Genomic DNA, 19,387 nt, shown 5'->3' on the forward strand with positions numbered 1-19,387 from the left:
TTACTTCAGGGGCTTAATTGTTTAGAAGGCACTGGATGGTGTGCCCTGTCAAAGAAGTAAGGTAAGAAATATTTTTTATAAAATTCCTAACATTTACTGACGTAAATACCGGGGTGTCTCAGAGTCTATCAATCTTCACTGCTTTTCTCCATAGTAAATAGTGAAAAATTGGGCTCAACATCATCTAAAAATTTAGACACAAGTCATTTGTTGTGTTCAAAACCACTGCTAACCATACTTCTCTGTCTTTCTTAGTGAAAAGCCTGCGCCATGCTGGATAAGAGGTTATGATTGGTCCTGAGTTGTTGGCGATTTTGGAGATCCTTATGAATTCGAGGGGTGTCTGCGGAGCAAATTCAAATATGCAGAATTGTCTGGGTTCACCCATGCTATTATAAATAACTCCCAGAGTTTCCTTTACGCATGAGAGAAGCCTCTTGATTAGCCCTCTAGGATAATGACAACCAATCAGGGGTCTACAAGTGAGGGCCTTTAATGAGAGCAGCAAGTATACATGTTGATTACTGTGACTGTTTGCAAAAGCACATTAAAAAAGGCCAACCTGTAAGAGCCTTGTATTAATACAGAATAAAATAAGGACCATTTCTGAACTTAAAAAAATATTAAAACAAATACAAAAAGGATATACAAAATGGTCCTCACAGACAATGAGGCCACTGATGTTTGATAAAGATATAATAAGAAAATGCAGAGAATCCTTCATTTTTTTTTCTAGGCACTTAGAATCTGTTGAGTGATGGTGACATTTGGTCTCTCTGTTTCTGATGGACTAGTAGCACTCTTTTTATACTGATGTTTCAGCTGTAACATTTTTGAACACAATCTGCACTTTCTTCCAAGGGACAGGGCAAGAGCCATACGTACGTATGTGAATCTGTATATTAAAAAAACATCACAGAGTACCTTTCCATTGACAGAAAAATAATAAAAGCAAACAAATAAAAAAAGATATAAAACACAGGACCTTCATGATAAATACAAGGCTGCCTGCATAATCCTTCTACAATACAACATTATAAAAATAAGAGAAATCTGAAGTGTGTTGATGGGGTTAGTGCAGATTTTGGGTGAATATTTCTACTAGGCTTTGACATGTGGAGGGGTCCACACAGTGGAGGAGATCCGGGGTTTCGGACCACACCAGCATCAGGGGAGAGTGTGTATGTGTCCACCTGCTGTCCAGTCAGCTAAAAGTTAGGAGGCAGAGCTCCAGAATCGGAGGCTCATAGTCGGCCATGCGCTGAGATGCTGGGTGGCGTTACCATTGGCAACCGTGGTCTCTGAGGAGCACCGCGAAGATATATTTGAAGATGAACAGTACAATCATAACTGAATCTCTTTAAAACACACACACACACCGTACACACACACACACACACACACACACACACACACACACACACACACACACATACATACACACACAGCTTGCCTCTGACCGTTTTTCCTCTTAATGTTTCCTAGGGCAGGCAGCACACTGCTGGTCCTGATAAAGAATAGTTTTGACCCAGAAGTAACAGACATCAACCCTTCATGCAAACCTTTCTTCCTTTTTTTATCAACAACTTGTACCCTAAATCTTCATCTCCCAAGTAAATGGTTTGTAAATAAAACCAGATTCCGCACACAAGGACGCCGGTAGCAAATTCAAGTCCAGACGAGAACAGAGGCATTAAAATAACAAAGAGAAACAAAAGGGAGTCCAGCATGGTGACATCAGCTCAAGTGTCTCTGCATTGGTCTCCTGATTGCATTGGGCTCTTTCCCCTCCTAAACAGCAGAGGTGGAAGGCTAAAGTTGGAGATGAGGGTTTCTATTCCCATATTCGTCCACGGAGAAGGGCAGTTCCCAGGGTCCCAGAGGAAGAGAAAAAGAGGAGAGACAGAAAGACAGTAAGAGAGTAAGAGAAAAAGAGAGAAAGTGAGGAAGAGACAGAGAAGGCTAGGGAGGTAAAGAAGCACCTAAGTGGGTGGATGGGATGGGAAACTCTGTGGACGAGTGCAAACAGCCTTGGCCACGATTAAGGCAAAACAAACAACAAAATAAAAGCTCCCTGGGGTCTGAGTACTTTTTCACGTACATACACACACATGTGCATATACATACACACACACACACACACACACACACACACACACACACACACACACACACACACACGTCCGTCAATACAAAAAAGTCTCTTTTTCCAATCCGATAGCCCACTCTCTCCTCTCCTCCCCCTGAAATGTGTCAGACTCAGTTCTGCATCCAGCATGTCTATGATTGTGCGGGCAGGCAGGTGGTTCTGGGAGCTCCTTTGGGGGCAGGGGGTGGGCTGAGGCTGGAGGAAGAAGAGGGGTGAGGTGGGCCAAGCGGGCGGGCGGGGGGGATCACAAAGGATTGCATGAGGGCTGTGTGTTGTGCAGAGTCCTTCAGACTTTGCTGTCGGAGGGCAGCTCGGTGAGGGCCTGGGCCAGGTCACTGAAGGAGGGCCTCTCTTTGGGGCTGGTTGCCCAGCAGCGGCCCATCAGCTTGGAGACTTTGGAGGGGCAGCCGTCCGGTGCTGGCAGCTTCACCTTACCGCCCTGCAGGCCTGTAGGGAGGACACAGAAGGAAGACTCTGTTGGAGATGGTGGACAAGACAATGGAGAGTGTCTACCTGGCAGCTGATTTCTTTCAGATTTCTTTTTTATGACAAGATTAAGGTGCTGTCTATGACCAGTTGGCTTCCATTAGCAAATGTGCTCATGATCTCATTACTGCTCATTACTGTAAACTTTCTTGACTTAAGATATTGTTGAAATCTAAAACTATGGTGTCTAGACCCCTATTCTTGTTTTCACCAGACCAAGCTAAATCTTTTAAGATTGAACATTGGTCTGGGGAGTCCGCTATGTATTTTCTACTGCACAAGAGGTGTGATCAACGTGCATAGTTCAAATGACTCTGTATGCAATTGGATAGTCATTCACCAATCTGACCAACGAACTGGGTGACATTTGCAGAGCAACGCGAAAACTCCAGGCTCATAGTTTTAAACCTGCCAATAGCGCGCCAGGTGGATAAGCCAGCTTGTGATTGGTCCCAGCAAAACTGTAACGGAAGCAGCAGAAAAAGATGCACAGGTTTCCAGCCTGAGCTGCAGTTTTTACTGCTGTTTTACTGCACATCCTCTCTGCATATTAAAGCAGTACTGCAAAATAGCTATTAAGACACTATGAGTTTTACTAAGCAGTATGGGATGCTCTACCTGGGTCCAAGCAGTATACTGAAAACATACAGCTAATAAGCTGGTCAGTGGTGCACAGTGGCGGGGGAGTGTGGGTTGTGTGCATCCTTACCTTCCAAGACCTCATCATCACTGAGTTTAGTGTAAGGCAGCTCTCCATGGCTGAACACTTCCCACATGAGCACACCGAAGGCCCAGACGTCTGACTTGGTGGAGAAATCATCCTCAAACACGGCCTCAGTAGGCATCCAGCGCAATGGGATCAACACCTGCCGGTAGTGGTAGTACTCACTGCACAAAGAGAGGGAGAGAGAGAGAGAGAGAGAGAGAGAGAGATAGAGAGAGAGATAGAGAGAGAGAGAGAGAGAGAGAGAGAGAGAAGGAGAGGGAGAGGGAGAGGGAGAGAGAGAAGGAAAGGGAGAGAGAGAGAGAGAGAGAGAGAGAGAGAGAGAGAGAGAAGGAGAGGGAGAGAGACTCATGAAGGAGGGCCTCTCTTTGGGGCTGGTCACCCAACAGCAACCCATCAGTTTGAACATTTTGGAGTGTCATGTGATGTGGTTGCATTGCTTCTTTTGACCACTAGATGGCCCACTTGCTCAACATGCTCAAGACTGTTTTCCAAACTTTTACATAACTGTCACAAATTACCGGTATGTTATGATATCAGCAGCAATGTGCCCTTTTCAACTGTAATTAAACATGTCTTCATATTTTCCCTGAATTCTAATTAAATCTTTAGCCACATGAATACCAGGCGTCATGTCCAATAAAAGCTAACTTCAGTCTTAAGCCTGAAGTGAAAGCAAATTAAATCTTAATCATTTCCATGACAAGGGATACACCATCTATTTGTTCTGAAATATTAGATGAAAATTAATGTGGCGTTTCAGTGAAAAATAACACTGTGTTTACACATTTACATAAAGGCATATTGTTGTCAGGAATGGGCAGTATTTATGATACATGTATTTAAAATACATATTTCAAATACAAAATAGTATTTTGTCCTTTGTATTTTATTGGGTTGAAGAAAATGGTTTCATATTTTGTATCAAAATACACAGGTGTGTATTTCTGTAGTTTAAAAATACTCCCAAATATGTTTGCTAAAACCAATACTCTGGTGCTGACTTAGTAATTTGCCCAGACCTCTTGTGATCAGAATATTGAGATTCAGGAAGATGATCCAGTGCAAGATGAGTAAATTGTAGGTTGCTCACACACACAATACACTCCCTCTCACACCACCCTCAAGTTTCTTGAGAACTTTAATCATCCAATCGGAACACATGGAACCGGTTATGTGGTTGCCCTGCAATATTGCTTGAAAAGTTGCAAACAGCCTTGGCCACGATTAAGGCAAAACAAACAACAAAATAAAAGCTCCCTGGGGTCTGAGATATACACACATGTGCACACACACACACACACACACACACACACACACACACACACACACACACACACACACACACACACACACACACACACACACACACACACACACACACACACACACACACACACACACACACACACACACACACACACACACACACACACACGCTTTAGTACACCCATGCACTACATGCGTTTTTTACATTTTAAATTGCTACTGCCATGTTGGTCAACATGCACTGTTCTAGTTCCATGCTGAATAGTCCTACCTTAAACAAATAGGCCTTATCTCATTGCTTGAGTCATTACATGCAAAAGTGATGAAGTAGTTGTCATGACTACTCATAGGGGGTGTTTTACTGCAAATGTCATTTTTCCTTTGCACAATCCTGTAAAGGCATTGCTTTCTTTATACTGTAACAGTGTACAAAGCACAGGAAAAATGTTGAAACATATCCAACATATCCCCCCCCCCCCCGAACACACAAAATAATGTGTAACTTTGCAGCTTTTACACAAATACCTATGCCATACAAAAAATATGCTTCTTTTAGGAAATACTTACAGAGTAAACTGTACTGCACTGCACTGTTGGACTTACTCATTTGCACTATCACCATGACCACTATCACCATTGCACTATCATCATGACACTCACTCACACAGAGCACCATACCTTACTATGCACAGAGAATCACAGGCTCAGTCCCTGCCTCAGTCATTGCAAGCGCCTCTTGATTGATTAATCACCACTATGTGAATACTGTTTTTAGAATTGATTTAGATTAAGTGTTAGTGTTAAGTGTTAGTATAATTTGTATTTTATTTTAGTATATTCTTTATCTTCTACTGTCCTTATTGCTTAGTTGTGTTTTTATATTATATACTTTTAATTACTTTTTCTGCTGTTAGTGAATGTGTTGTCTGTATGCTACTGAGACCTTGAATTTTCCCTGGGGATCAATAAAGTAGTTAGTAAGTAAGTAAGTAAGTAAGTAAATAAGTAAAAGTAAGTAAGTAAGTAAGTAAGTAAGTAAGTAAGTATGTAAGTATGTATGTATGTATGTATGTATGTATGTATGTATGTATGTATGTATCTAGATTGACAATGTGACAAAGCAGTTTGACTACCTTGATCATGAACAGTGGCATAAGGACTTGTCATTTGGATTGCACTGACTATTTCATTGGCATCAATATTTTGATTTGATTTGCTTTTGACACATAAACTAAGCTTTTTGAGCAAGATACACACTTTTGTAGGTACAGTAATCCACTATCCACAAATTGTTTTAAGAAATACTCTAACTGTTGTGCAAATGGTAATGATGATTCAAGAAATGCACCAACCATATTGATGAAGGAATAGATTAAATGGACAGATATGGAAGGATTGCAAAGTAATTTCATGCTCCCTTTAAAGAGTATTTTCAAAATACACAAATACAGTATTTTATTTTGATTACACGGCGTGACTATTGTATTTTAAAATTAGGGTATTTGACTTTCATTTTAAAATACATTTTGTATTTTTGCCCATCCCTGATTATTGTGTTTTCTAGTTGAATGCAATTATTATTCTTAAAGGAACCGTATGTAAGAAATGTAATTCAATTAATCATAAAATGGCCCTGATTTATCACTAGACATTAGGAAATCATGCTAATTTCAAATACTTATATCACTGACAACAGTAGTCCGTCCAGGATATCGTCATTTAAAAAGGTGAAGTTGCAGCCCTCAACTGATTTTGATGTTTACATATTTGTGTTTTAGCCTGATCTGCCACCCTCCACCTATCTAGTAATCACAAAGTCAGTAGTGTTTCGGCATCTGGGTTGCCAGCTCTGCTCTAGTTACCACATCTGCGGTGTACACCGCTCTACAGTATTTTGAAAGTGATTGTAGTACCAGTTTTGGCCAAAATCCTACATACGGTTCCTTTAAAGCAACACCAAAGTACTTTTCCTCTGTCGCCCGCACGCTATTTGTTTATCTAGCACCGACTTTGGAAATAACGATGTCCACAGACAAGGTAGAGTATGTTACATGATTTTATGAAAGTATGATGTATTGCCATATCAGAGGCAATTCAAATTTGTAGTTTCTTATGTCTCATTCCATCGAACTACAGATCCGCTACCCGATCTGGCAAACATGCATAGTGCGGTCATAGCCGATAGAGGGTCGCAAAGCGAATACAGAAGTGCCGTTCACCCTGTTACGAGTTGATGAACCACTGAAACAATTTTAGAAACATTATTTAAAGGTACCAAAAACTCTAAGGTGTTGCTGTAACACAAACCACACACACTTAATGGTTACTATCCTTTGACTGACTACAGGATTATTTCTGATACAACGGAGCAAACACCAGTTCCCTACCTGTTGTAGACATCTTTGCTTAGGCCGAGGGCAGACACCTTGACGTGCCTCTGGCCACTGATCAGGCAGTTCCTAGCGGCCAGGTCTCTGTGAACAAACCTCTGGCTGGACAGGTGCTCCATGGCACTGGCCACCTGGGCACAGATGGACACCTGGGGGAGAGAAGAGGAGGGTAGGGGAGGGAAAAAAGAAAGATATTACCTGACATATCTATAACAGTACCATTATCACTGCTAAATACCACTCCAGGTTTTGCATGGACTTGCCTTGGTTTTGGTGCTGATAGGCTGGGGCTTGATCTTCTCATCTTTGCTCTTGGATATTCTGAGGAACTGTTTGAGATCCCCCTGAGAAAGAGAAGCCATTTGAATCATTGTTTATGTTTTCATTAAATTGTCCATGAATTATGACTATAACTTGAACTACAACTGTAAAGGTCTTAGCACATGGAATCCATATTTTGCCATGTGAAATTGTTTGAAAAATACATATGATCTCATGTTGTGTCAATCACATTTGCACACCCACTCCAAAAACGTTCAGAACAGGTTCAAATTTTGTGTGCTATTCTCATCCGTATAATGTCAGAGAGTGAAGATTCCTACAGCTGCATACTGGAAAAAAACTTTTGTCAAATTGTGGCGTCACTGTATATGAAAGGTTTAACTCCCATCAAGAATTTGGATTGCCACAATAACTTTGATTGCCTCAATGTGAGCATGATTGTGTTTATGCAAAAAATTTACCAACGCGAGCATTCATCTGTGGGGGTGTAAGAGACACTTACCAGATCCACGTACTCCAGGATGATGTAGTGGGGGTCGGCGTCGCGGCACAGGCCTAGGAGCTGCACCACGTTGGGGTGGCTGAGCTTGGCGAACATGTCGGCCTCGCGGCGGAACTCCTGCTGCAGGTGCTCGTCGCGCGCCTGCAGGCTCTTCACCAGCACCACCGTCTCCTCCTCGCCCTCCTCGATGCCCTTTGCCTTGGCCAGCAGCACCTCGCCAAACTCACCCTTTCCTGAGAACGCATCAGCAGCGTTCACACACACACACACACACACACACACACACACACACACACACACACACACACACACACACACACACACACACACACACACACACACAGTCAGTTTACATTACACTGGCATACACCTGAATACATAGATTGTGAGGGACTGCTTCAGATAACCGAAACACTGAACAGAAACAACTGCAATCACTGAGGTTTAATTATTGGGTTACTGGCATTTACCTAAAGTGGTGATTGTCTGCAGGTCTGCTCGGGGGAAATGCAGCTTGTCATTGGTGCTGTGGCGCTTCTCAGCTGTTGCCGTGGTGCCCACATTGGTCAGGGCCACCTCCTCCTGAATCTCTGCTGTGGTCTGCCCATTCTGCTGCACAGCACCACCTACAGGACACCATAGGTAATCACATACATTTGCACATTATATACACTATACATATTCAGTATCTTCAGCATACTGTACAACAAGATAAATAAGGAATATACACAGGTATGCTTGTAGTCTAACTATACAGCCACATACAGACTGATAGCCAGATTAATACGGTCAAATCGCCATAGCTCCATCTCAGAGCTGCTACCAACTGCCGCTTTAAAAAAATGTTTAGTTCAAATTTGCTCTCAATTTTTCCATCTGAATCAGCCAATTACTCCCAAGCACCATCCTGCAAAGCTGGGATTTCCAACGGACATGCTGCTGAAAGGCAACAAGCGGCTATTATGAGAGGCTTAGCCGGCCAAACAAAAGGCTCAGTTTCCCAAGGGCCTCCTTCATGGTCAATCTTAGCAGTCTGTGAGGCCTAAGGAGTTTCTGATCAACCCCACAACACACAGACACTGGCTCCTCTCTCAGTGTAAGAACCATCACACTGCCACTAATTTACTGCCGTTTAAGGGTTTGGCACGAGCACAGTCTCATTGCAATACTTTTTACAGCCACATGATGGCAGCAGGAGCTTGTGTGGTATTGACCATACACACTTGTTGGTAGAGGACAGGGACACACTGTTGGGAGTCCCTATAGAGGTTATTATTACATTACATTGCACAATTTCCAACCACATTTCTTCATAAAGTGCCAGCCAGAAAAAAAGGGATAAACATACAGCAACCCCCCCAAACTAAAAGTAGCGCACACACACTTACACAGGGGAACAGACACAAGCACAAACAACCAAATCCACATCAGAGCACACATACACATTGATGCACACATACACTTACACACACACACACACACACACACATTTACTCAAACAAACTCACTCACCTGCTCTCTGTCTTTATCCTTCTACCCTCCACCCCTCCCACACACTCACACTCACCATTGAGGCACTCCATCTCTGGCTCGTCTCCATGCTGTCCCTTCAGCAGCCTCTTGGCGTTGCGCCTCTGCTTGCAGTAGAACATGAGGCCCAGCACGGCGATGATGTAGGCCACCGCCGCCCCCACCGACAGCCCGATGGTCTGGATCATCTTATAAGGGGCTCTGTCCTCTTCCTCTGGTGGGGGGTTCACCGGCTTCTCTGTAAACAGAAGATATAGTGTGTGTGTGTGGGGGGGGGGGGGGGGGGGGGCATTGGAACGTGCAAGCCATGAAGGAACAATGCAATTGCTCAAACATTTGATTAACTTGAAAGAAATGCTACATAGATCGAGCCTATACTAAGCTTTTCCCGGTAAGTATTTCTGAGATAAATCAGATAATTATTTGTGGTAATCCTGAGGTCCTCTATTCTCTATGCTTTATCCTGAGCGATGTGTGTGACTCACAAGCTGTGTCTGTGATGACTGGCTTTTATCTTTCATCTCACCCATTCCTGCAGATGTCTCATTTTGCACCATGTGAAATCATAAAAACGCCTTTACAGCTGATGGATGGCTAGTGCTCTTTTAAAAGTGGGTTCCCTGCAAAGGGCGGTGGTTTTGGGAACTATGCCTTCTCCAATTTTGACCAACCACCTTGGTTGAATGAGGACAGGCCGACTTACTGAAATTGCCCTGAAAACTCTACATCTCTATACAGCTCTATACATCTCTATCACATTCACACACCTGTTTGTGTGCCATGTCTTTTGGGGAAAAAGAGCAAGTTAGTGTAATAAATTCATTGAGTTAATAGTCTGAAGCCTTCAATGAGTCAGACAGGCGTCGTCTGGTCTCTGTGCCTCCTGATGTGTGATACAGCAGTTAATCTAGAGCTACAGCTTTCAATCAGCTCCCTCATCTGATCCCTGTGATCACACTTTAACTAACAGCGTTATCTGATGAGATAACACTGAGCTGCTCTGTGTGTGTGCTTGTGTGTGTGTGTGTGTGTGTGTGTGTGTGTGTGTGTGTGTGTGTGTGTGTGTGTGTGTGTGTGTGTGTGTGTGTGTGTGTGTGTGTGTGTGTGAATGTAAGTGTTTGTGAATGTGTGTGTATATGTGTGCACATATATTTGGATAGATAGATAGATAGATAGATAGATAGATAGATAGATAGATAGATAGATACTTTATTGATCCCCAAGGGGAAATTCAAGATTTTTTTCAAGAATTTGCTACTGACCGACAACGTAAAGCTGTGCTGAGCTATCACTGATACCACAACTGTTTCCAGCCACGCATGTGTATTTGCCGGTGTCATCTGTAGTAACGTCAGTGATGACCAGAGAGCCATTCAGCATGACCTGAAACCTGGAACAGAGAGAAAGGGCAAAAGATGTGTGAGCACAGCGGACATGATAGAGATAGTCACAAAGAAGAAAGACGGGGGAGAACAAAGACGACCAACTGAATTCATGACTTTCAACCAGAGGGACGAGAAACACCAAAAGGTTAAAAAAAATGAGAGAGAGAGAGAGAATGAGGGAGGGAAAGAGAGTGATAGACAGAGATAATGAAAAAAAGAAAGAAAGAAAGAAAGAAAGAAAGAAAGAGAGAGAGAGAGAGAGAGAGAGAGAGAGAGAGAGAGAGAGAGAGAGAGAGAGTTAAGCCGTACCTTCCATTACTGGCTGCGAGCATCTTGTCCTTGACCATCCACTGGAGGCTGGGCTCGGGGTCTCCGGTGGCCTGGCAGTGCAGGATGGCCGTGTGGCCCTGGTACACGGTGGTGTACTCAGGGTTCATCTTGAACTGGATGGACACTTCACAAAGACAAATACACAGAAAGGCAGTCTGTGAGCATGGGGCAGGAAGTCATCATACATCCCTTTCCCTCAGATGGACATGGACATCTACGTTATGCATTCAACAATTCCATCAAATAAATGAACGATTGTATTATCCATAAAATAAATGTATGAAATACATTAACCTTTAAAATAAATGGCAAACGAGCATTTGTATTTTGTCTTTTCAGATGCTACAACAAAGATACCTGAATACATATACAGTAGGTGTATGAAACTGAAATAGCAGCAGTGCAAAGTGAATTTAAAAGAGGGTTAACACACTGGGGTGAGTTTCCCAAAACCATTGTTGCTAAGTTAGCAACTTTGTTGGTTGCAATGCAAATTCCCATTGCCAACAGGTTAGCAACTATGGTTTTGGGAAATTCACCCCAGGGTGGTACAGCACTGACCTCCCACAGTGAAGGAGACGTAGGCTCTGATCTCCCCCTGCAGGCGGTTGGAGGCCAAGCACGTGTAGTTGCCTGCGTCCTCACGGGTCACCTTACTGAAACGCAGCACACCATTCCTTTGCTCAATGCGAGTGGGCAACTCACTGCCATCTGCAGGGGGAGACAGAGAGGGTGTTCATGAGTTCATAAATGCATCACGTCACTCACATATGGGGTTATGCTAATAAAGTCTATAGCATGATGATGTGGAATTGCTATTGCACTGTTGGTCACCTCAGGAAAAATATTAGACTCTAGAGCAAAATGGGGAGGGGGGGGGGGTTTGGATAAAATACTTGCAGACCCACCTGCTTTGGTCCAGAGAACACTGGGCACATCCTCGCCTGTGGCAGAGCACTGGACGCTGATCTCCTTATCCAGCTCCAGGCACTGGATGGCCTGTGGGGCAGGCGTGAACTTGAGCTTCTCTGGAAGTGAAGAAAATAACACCATCAGCAACACACACAGACACACACAGACACACACAGACACACACAGACACACACAGACACACACAGAGGTAGGTAGGCAGGCTGCTGCTGGCTCTTTAAAGCATCAAGCATTGAACACATATCTCACACCAAAACAATTCAGTTATCTGCACCAAAGTGCATGAGCTTTTCTCATTTTCTGTTCTAAAGTAAAGATATGCAGCATATGCGAAACAGCATAGAGCAGTGTTTTTCAACCACTGTGCCGGGGCACACTAGTGTACCGTGAGAGATCATCAGGTGTGCCGCAGAAAATTACCCAAATGTCACTCACTGGTCCAGAAATGCAACTGTTGCATCAAATAATTTATAACCACATGCTCTCATTGATTGTATGATTGCACTATTTGTGGTATGCAGGCATTGTACAACGGAGGCCCCATATCCAGTATGAATCATCACATATCCAGTTCATAACAACAATTAAATTAGATATAGTCACCTACAAATGAAACAGAGGGCACTTGTTTTATTGAGCAGGTCTTGCATAGAAGCCATAATAAGGCCATATCTGTGTATTATTTGAAATTTTAGGCTATGGTATGTTTATTTTTTCTTCACACAGGATGTTAGTGTGCCGTGGGACATTTTAAGTGTCAAAAGTGTGGCGTGGCACAAAAAAGGTTGAAAAACACTGGCATAGAGAACTGATGCCTAAGACCACAAAAACTGTAAGTTGATTGACGCTGCAAGTACTGTGCATGCTGGAATATGAATCTCCATATATATGGGAGTGGTTTGAATCAAGGTCACATACTGTAAACAAAGCTTCTGCAGACATAACATGCCGTCAACTCAGACATAACACCACTGACAACCACTGGCCAAGGAGAGAGATTAGATCAGATTAGATCACTGTGGCATCACACGCAGACTATGGACTCCCACACAGACGTTCATCTCATAGACCACACAAGTGATTTACCTAATACTTTGACCTTGGCCTGTCCACTGAGTTGTCCTCCGATGTTCTTAGTCTGGCAGCCGTACATGACGCCGTCATACACCTCCACATTGTTAATCCGTAGGGTTCCATTAGAAAAGAGCATGAATCGTGAATCCTTTATAGAGAGAAAGACAGAGAGTAGGGTGTATCAGCGAGAGAAAAGGCAAACCAGACGCAGAGGTATCAAGGGATTAAGCGTGATCTTCACACAACAGAAATAATGAAAGAGTGAGAGTGTGTTTTGACAAGTTCTGCTCAGCAGACTCAGTGACACAGACAGTTTACATTGTTGTCCTTCCCTGCACATTATTCCCCACACCTACAAAACAGCCCTGCTGCAGCACACATTAGAATCGAGAGCTACTCCACACCTGGGATCTCTGTCAGCTAGCATCCCTGTGTGTGTGTGTGTGTGTGAGTATATGTGTGAAAGTGTGTGTGAGGCTGTGCAGGGGCAACGAGAGAGTGCAGTAGGTACCTCTGGGGTGATGACCATGCCGTTGCGATACCAGATGACCTCGGGAGTAGGCGTGGCCTGAGCGTGGCAGTGCAGGAAGCCGGGCTGGCCCTCCCTCAAGCTGGTGTCCTCGGGCGAAGTCACCCATTCAGGAACCGCTGTAGCATGAGCCACAGTCAACATAAATGTCACAAACACAACACACCTCAACATGAATGCCACAAACACAACACGCTTCAGACCAGCTAAAAAGTATATCACAACTCCTGCATTTTTAATTAAGCGGACTGATTAACCTGCTCACAGTGTTTCACTTACTGTAAAGGTGAGGTAAAGGAAAAGGTGACGGATATTTAGATATTCAGACGCTTTTATCTACAGTGGCACTTATCTACAGTGGCACAAACTCACATCAGCTCCACTGCTGACCCCAGGCTGACCAGTTGTCAGGCAGAAAAGCTACCACTACTACCCCACACTCGCTTCAAACAGGTAAACATTACATTACATATGGTATAAAATACAATAGCTACAACAATTCAACTGAACGACTCTTTTTGTTTAAAAAAACCCCCCAGCTGTACAGACCTAATTTTCTGGAACAGCACGAGTGTGGATTACATACGGTGTCATATCAGGGGAGGGAGTAATTATCTCTGATGGACAGCAATATTAATATCTGCACATCAACACCTCTGCCAGTCTAAAAAAGGCATTACCCTGCTGGGAGGAATATAATAGACGTGACAGAGAGAGAGACAGGAGGAGAGGGACAGTCTGCTTGCTCACAGGCCACGGTGACTCTGTGCTCCTGGGTCTTCCTGCCCGCCTTGTTGCTGGCCAAGCAGACGTAGGTGCCCGAGTCGCCCTGTTGCGTGGGATTGAACATGAGGGCTCTGCCGTCCTGGAAGATGCGTCCCTCGGTTTCGGCCGGCTGCCCGCCGGGCACCTCCCAGCGGACCTCGGGCTCTGGCGTGCCCTCTGCCTGGCAGCTGATGCGCACCTGGGAGTTGGCGGTAAACACGTGGTCCTGGCTGGGGCCCAGGTCCTGAATCTCTGTGTGTATGGATGGACAGAGGACGAGAGGGTGAGAGAGATGGAGAAGAAAGGGAGGGATGGAGAGATGGAGATTGGAAGTGAGAGGAAAGGGGTAGAATGGGGTGCTACTTGAACATAAAAATGCAAGTGACGCATCACAAACAAACATAGCTGAGAACTGAGAAGGTGCAGCTGGGACAAAAATCTCCTGTCGTGGAGTTATGACACAAAGCATAACTATGTTGACTGTGAGATATTAAGCCCAAGGGATTAAACGGAAACAATGAAATAGAGCATGATAGAGCGAGAGAAAGGAAAGAGAGAAAGGAAAGAGAGAAAGGAAAGAGAGAAAGGAAAGAGAGAAAAAAACAGCATGGAGAGAAAGGACAGAAGGCGAACACAAGGAGCTAAGCGGATATTTCATCTGTAATCTGGAGTCCTGACTAGGTGGGAGTCAGTCACAGTTACGTAAGCGCCGCCGAGAAAACACCCGAGAGCACCGGCGACTTCTACAGGGTCTGTCAAGCGAAACCGTGACTTGTCCCCAAACAGTGCGGCTCCGGCATGTCACAATCCAATTTAATAAGGCCGCGGGATTAGGGGAAGGGGGATTAGGCGAATTAGTGGCGAAATGAGGTGGCGCTGGGGGCGAGAGGGTGGCCGAGAGTGCAAACGCTGACGCAGGGGAACGAATGGGGGCAGTGATGCCTCTGGTGCTGAGCTGGGGGGGGCGGGGGGATGGGGGTGGGGGCAGTGATGCCTCTGGTGCTGAGCTGGGGGGGGCGGGGGGATGGGGGTGGGGGCAGTGTTGCCTCTGGTGCTGAGCTGGGGGGGGCGGGGGGATGGGGGTGGGGGCAGTGTTGCCTCTGGTGCTGAGCTGGGGAGGGCGGGGGGATGGGGGTGGGGGCAGTGTTGCCTCTGGTGCTGAGCTGTCTCTCCTCCAGCTTCTCCTACACTCTCCAGCACCCCAAAATGACACCTGTCTGTCAGTCAGTCAGTCCGTCATGCAACCTATCCAGTGACAAGTACCGAGCCCTTTCTAGATTGCTCCTGACCACTGGACACAGTCAAGTGTGTGTGTGTGTGTGTGTGTGTGTGTGTGTGTGTGTGTGTGTGTGTATTGAAAATCTGATTGCAACTGTGTGTAATTGTCAGAGAGAGAGAGAGAGGGTAGGAGGGAGAGAGAGAGAGAGAGAGAGAAGGAAATCAGACTAAGGTGATTTCAGGGTTTTAATGAAAATACTAGTCTCATCTTGGCACGCAACAGCTGAGGCAAATGTCAAGAACACAGATTATCAGTAACTGAGAGCATCTTAAGGAAAAATGTGTGTGTGCGTGTGCGTGTGCGTGTGTGTGTATGTGTAGGTGTATGTGTGTGTGTGTGTGTAACAGTTCTAGCTTTGATTCGGCGTAACAACTGTGCGATTGTACAAGCGATTGGAGGGCCAAATCCTGCAGCTGGACACGCTATGACTCAATAAAAAAGTCTTTGCCACAGGGAACAGAACAGAAGTCAGGGAACAGGAGAGCGACCTTGTGGTTAAAGACAACTCCCTGGACTCCCACTAGTATGGAGCTGTTCCAGTGGCTGGCCTGTACAGCACATCTGGAGAGTGGTAAATGGAGAAGAAGGGAGAGAAAGCAGTGTGTGAAGGGTGTGTGTGTGTGTGTGTGTGTGAGTGAGTGAGAGACAGAGAGAGAGAGAGAGAGAGAGAGAGAGAGAGAGAGAGAGAGAGAGAGAGAGAGAGAGAGAGAGAGAGAGAGAGAGAGAGAGTGAGTGAGTGAGTGAGTGAGTGAGAGAGTGAGTGAGTGAGAGAGTGAGAGAGGGGTACTACAGAGGTGATTAGAGGGAGAGGAAATTACATCCCTCTGTGAAAGACACAGCTGGGGCGGATGTCACTGCAGCAATGAAATTATCAACACAGATATAATTTGACACTGGGTGAAGGGAAAGAGTGCCTGTCTGAACGAGAGAAAGAGACAGAGAATGCCTATTTGTCTGTGTGTGTGTGTGTGTGTGTGTATGTGTCTATGTGTGTGTGTGTGTGTGTGTGTGTGTGTGTGTGTGTGTGTGTGTGTGTGTGTGTGTGTGTGTGTGCGTGTGTGTGTGTGTGAGTGTGAGTAAGAAAGAGAGAGAAAGAGAAAAAAGGAGAGAGAGAGAACCTCACCTGCTAGACTCAGGGTTGCGTGTACAGTGACGTTTCGGCCAGTGGCTCCGTGGCCCACACACCTGTAAGTGCCTGTGCTTTTCACCTTCACCTGGATGATGTGCAGGGTGCCATTGCTATAGACCACCAACCTGGACACACACAGACACCCAGACATTAGCACAGCTATAGACAGCAATACCACTAACACAGACATTCAAAATACCTTGGGGGGAGCAAAAGCAGGTACACTAGAAGTCTATACTTAATAATAATACAACATAAGTAATATAATTAGAATAAATAATTTCCAAGATACTGCACATGCTTTTCCACACCACATCAGCAGAACACATGGCAACACTACAGTATGCACCCTATAGACAGCACTTTTACTACATGTGTACTATGCAGTTCAATTAAACCTATTTCTATGTCCTTAGGTGTGAAAGTCACAGTGCTATGCTGCATGTGCCTGGTCTTGTAGGCGTCTGAGGACAGACTCACTTCAGGCAAGCGTAGATTTATTTACTTTATTTACTTCCAAAAACGGGAGCCCCCCCAAAGGGACTTTTATCCAAGGCAGACAACTTTATCCAACTGTATCATTCAGCAGAACTAGCCTCGGGGCAGGAGGAAGCCGGGGCTGCCTGACTGTGATGTCACAGAGGCACCAAGCCACAGCTTATGGGAAGAGAGCATGGTGCTTTATATAACAGCAGGGTTCACAGAGTTCATGTTATGTTGGATCTGAGACTGAACTTTTAGATTTATCTCCATAATGAAGGCTGGGGGGTGGCAGTAAATGTAAAGCTTGAGCTTAAACAGGCCCCACTGCCAAGGAAGCTTAGAATCACTGGCTGATGTACCAGATGTCGGTCATGTGGTTTACAAAAGAGGAAGATCAATATACATGATGTGGCATAGGCAACGGCGAACGCTGACAAATCACAAGGAAACTCATATTTCAAACTGTCCGCAATGGGTGCATTAAGTTTCCCTAAAAAAACCTACAGTATTTATTTTTGTTGTAGTTACTGTCTTTTTTTTTTTTTTGGAACAATTTCACTTCAGTGGACTAATCATGAAGAGAAGCATGCCTCTAACACCCCAAGTAGGAAACAGCAGCCCTAGTCCAACACTAATAGAGGAGGAGGAGAAGGAGGGGAATTAGCATTGTATTCTTTACAAACGCAGAACTCCACTGTTTGTGCTCTGTGCCGAAAGAACAAATGCCGCAAAGGAGTTGGGATGAATCGAGCATCAGATTTGCACCAGAAAAGATAAACAGAGCCACACATGGAAACATCTTAAATTACTCAGTGCTCAGACTCTGTGTGTCAGTGTTTATAGCACTAGGGCTTTGGCGGGGGCAGTCCTGGTCAGACTTAGAGTTGAACAGGGACGCCTTTGAGCTTTATGACATGGCTTTGTCAGAGGAAACAAACTAGCGACCAGATGGTTGTCAGCTCATATATGACTAAAGCATTATGCTATGAGATGTTGGAGAAATTACAACTATAAATAGTAGCTGAAGCAACAAGCCCGCCTCTTTCCAGCTAAGCTCCGAAATCTTTTCCATTCATGCAGACACAAAGAAACTCCTTTGCCCAAGCACGCCTTTCTCCATGCAAGTCACTGTCCGGCTGTCATAATACCCTTGCTATAAAACAACACATACGATCAAACAGCTTGGAGGATAAAAGGACACTACTGTACTGGACTGTGGCTACAACACAGTCCCCAGTTATGGTGCATATACACACAGACGGGGTGAGGAGTAAGGCCCCTCTCAGGCTGTTTTCTCACCCTGTCTCTCTGGTAACACCAATTCATATCAGCTTATTAATAGAATAAAATACAAGGAAGAGAACCCCAGAGAAAAAGATGCTGTTCTACCTGACATTTAAAACAAATTGAGTTGTATAACAATAATGCAGCTGTGTATGATTTTTCAATAATACAAAGAAGAGAAACATAACCCATAAATTCCCAAGTACATGCGTGTGTGTGTGTGTGTGTGTGTGTGTGTGTGTGTGTGTGTGTGTGTGTGTGTGTGTGTGTGTGTGTGTGTGTGTGTGTGTGTGTGTGTGTGTGTGTGTGTGTGCATGAATGCTAAATGTACTGGTGGATGAAAGGATGTAAATGAGCAGAGTGAGAAAGCAGAAGAGAAGCAGAAGAGAAACAGAGGAGCAGAGGCTCCTGGCTGGGGAGGGCTCACCGAGTTTTGTTGACCACGGGTTCGGACTCGTGGAACCACTCAACTATGGGAGGAGGGTCCGCTGTGAACTGGCAGTGGAAGATGGCTTCTCCGTTCCGCAGGACCGCCTGGTCTTCAGGAGAGACCACTACGCGTGGGAAGCTCTTATCTGGAGGACCAGGACAGGAAGTGATGTCAAAACAACAGGATAGTGAATGACACATTTCACGTCAGGATTGGAGTGGAAGCTTTACATACGTTTGACATTTCTTCACTCATTTACTGGGCAGATGTGGCTATGACTAGCAGTACATTAGTGCTGTATTTAAATCTAAATGGAAATAAAGCTCTGAGGAAAATCACTTCTCTCCACACAAGGATTTACATACTGGCACACATTTTCACACTCATACATCCATACATGTGCTCACACACAGACAACACACACACAGACACACACA

General features: G+C 44.7%; 1 protein-coding gene across 1 annotated transcript in view; it reads right to left on the reverse strand.

The window, feature by feature from the left end:
* Positions 1-475: 475 nt before the first annotated feature.
* The window catches only part of ptk7b (protein tyrosine kinase 7b), a 79,898-nt gene continuing 60,986 nt past the window's right edge, over positions 476-19,387 (reverse strand). The window contains exons 5-20 of the mRNA XM_076286033.1: positions 18,948-19,095; positions 16,748-16,878; positions 14,331-14,597; positions 13,563-13,699; positions 13,064-13,199; positions 11,956-12,075; positions 11,609-11,758; positions 11,027-11,171; positions 10,595-10,722; positions 9,370-9,570; positions 8,273-8,428; positions 7,803-8,035; positions 7,282-7,362; positions 7,016-7,167; positions 3,345-3,523; positions 476-2,596 (exon numbers count right to left, since the gene is read on the reverse strand). Of these exons, the coding sequence (XP_076142148.1) occupies positions 2,436-2,596; positions 3,345-3,523; positions 7,016-7,167; positions 7,282-7,362; positions 7,803-8,035; positions 8,273-8,428; positions 9,370-9,570; positions 10,595-10,722; positions 11,027-11,171; positions 11,609-11,758; positions 11,956-12,075; positions 13,064-13,199; positions 13,563-13,699; positions 14,331-14,597; positions 16,748-16,878; positions 18,948-19,095 (2,525 nt within the window). The 3' untranslated portion in view covers positions 476-2,435. The remainder of the gene's footprint in view (positions 2,597-3,344; positions 3,524-7,015; positions 7,168-7,281; positions 7,363-7,802; positions 8,036-8,272; positions 8,429-9,369; positions 9,571-10,594; positions 10,723-11,026; positions 11,172-11,608; positions 11,759-11,955; positions 12,076-13,063; positions 13,200-13,562; positions 13,700-14,330; positions 14,598-16,747; positions 16,879-18,947; positions 19,096-19,387) is intronic.

Source organism: Alosa pseudoharengus, unplaced genomic scaffold (genome assembly GCF_046254945.1).
Source record: "Alosa pseudoharengus isolate Yale_2024_CS ecotype anadromous, Long Island Sound unplaced genomic scaffold, YU_APseudo_1.1 YU_APseudo_1.1_scf_15, whole genome shotgun sequence".
Taxonomy (NCBI): domain Eukaryota; kingdom Metazoa; phylum Chordata; class Actinopteri; order Clupeiformes; family Clupeidae; genus Alosa; species Alosa pseudoharengus.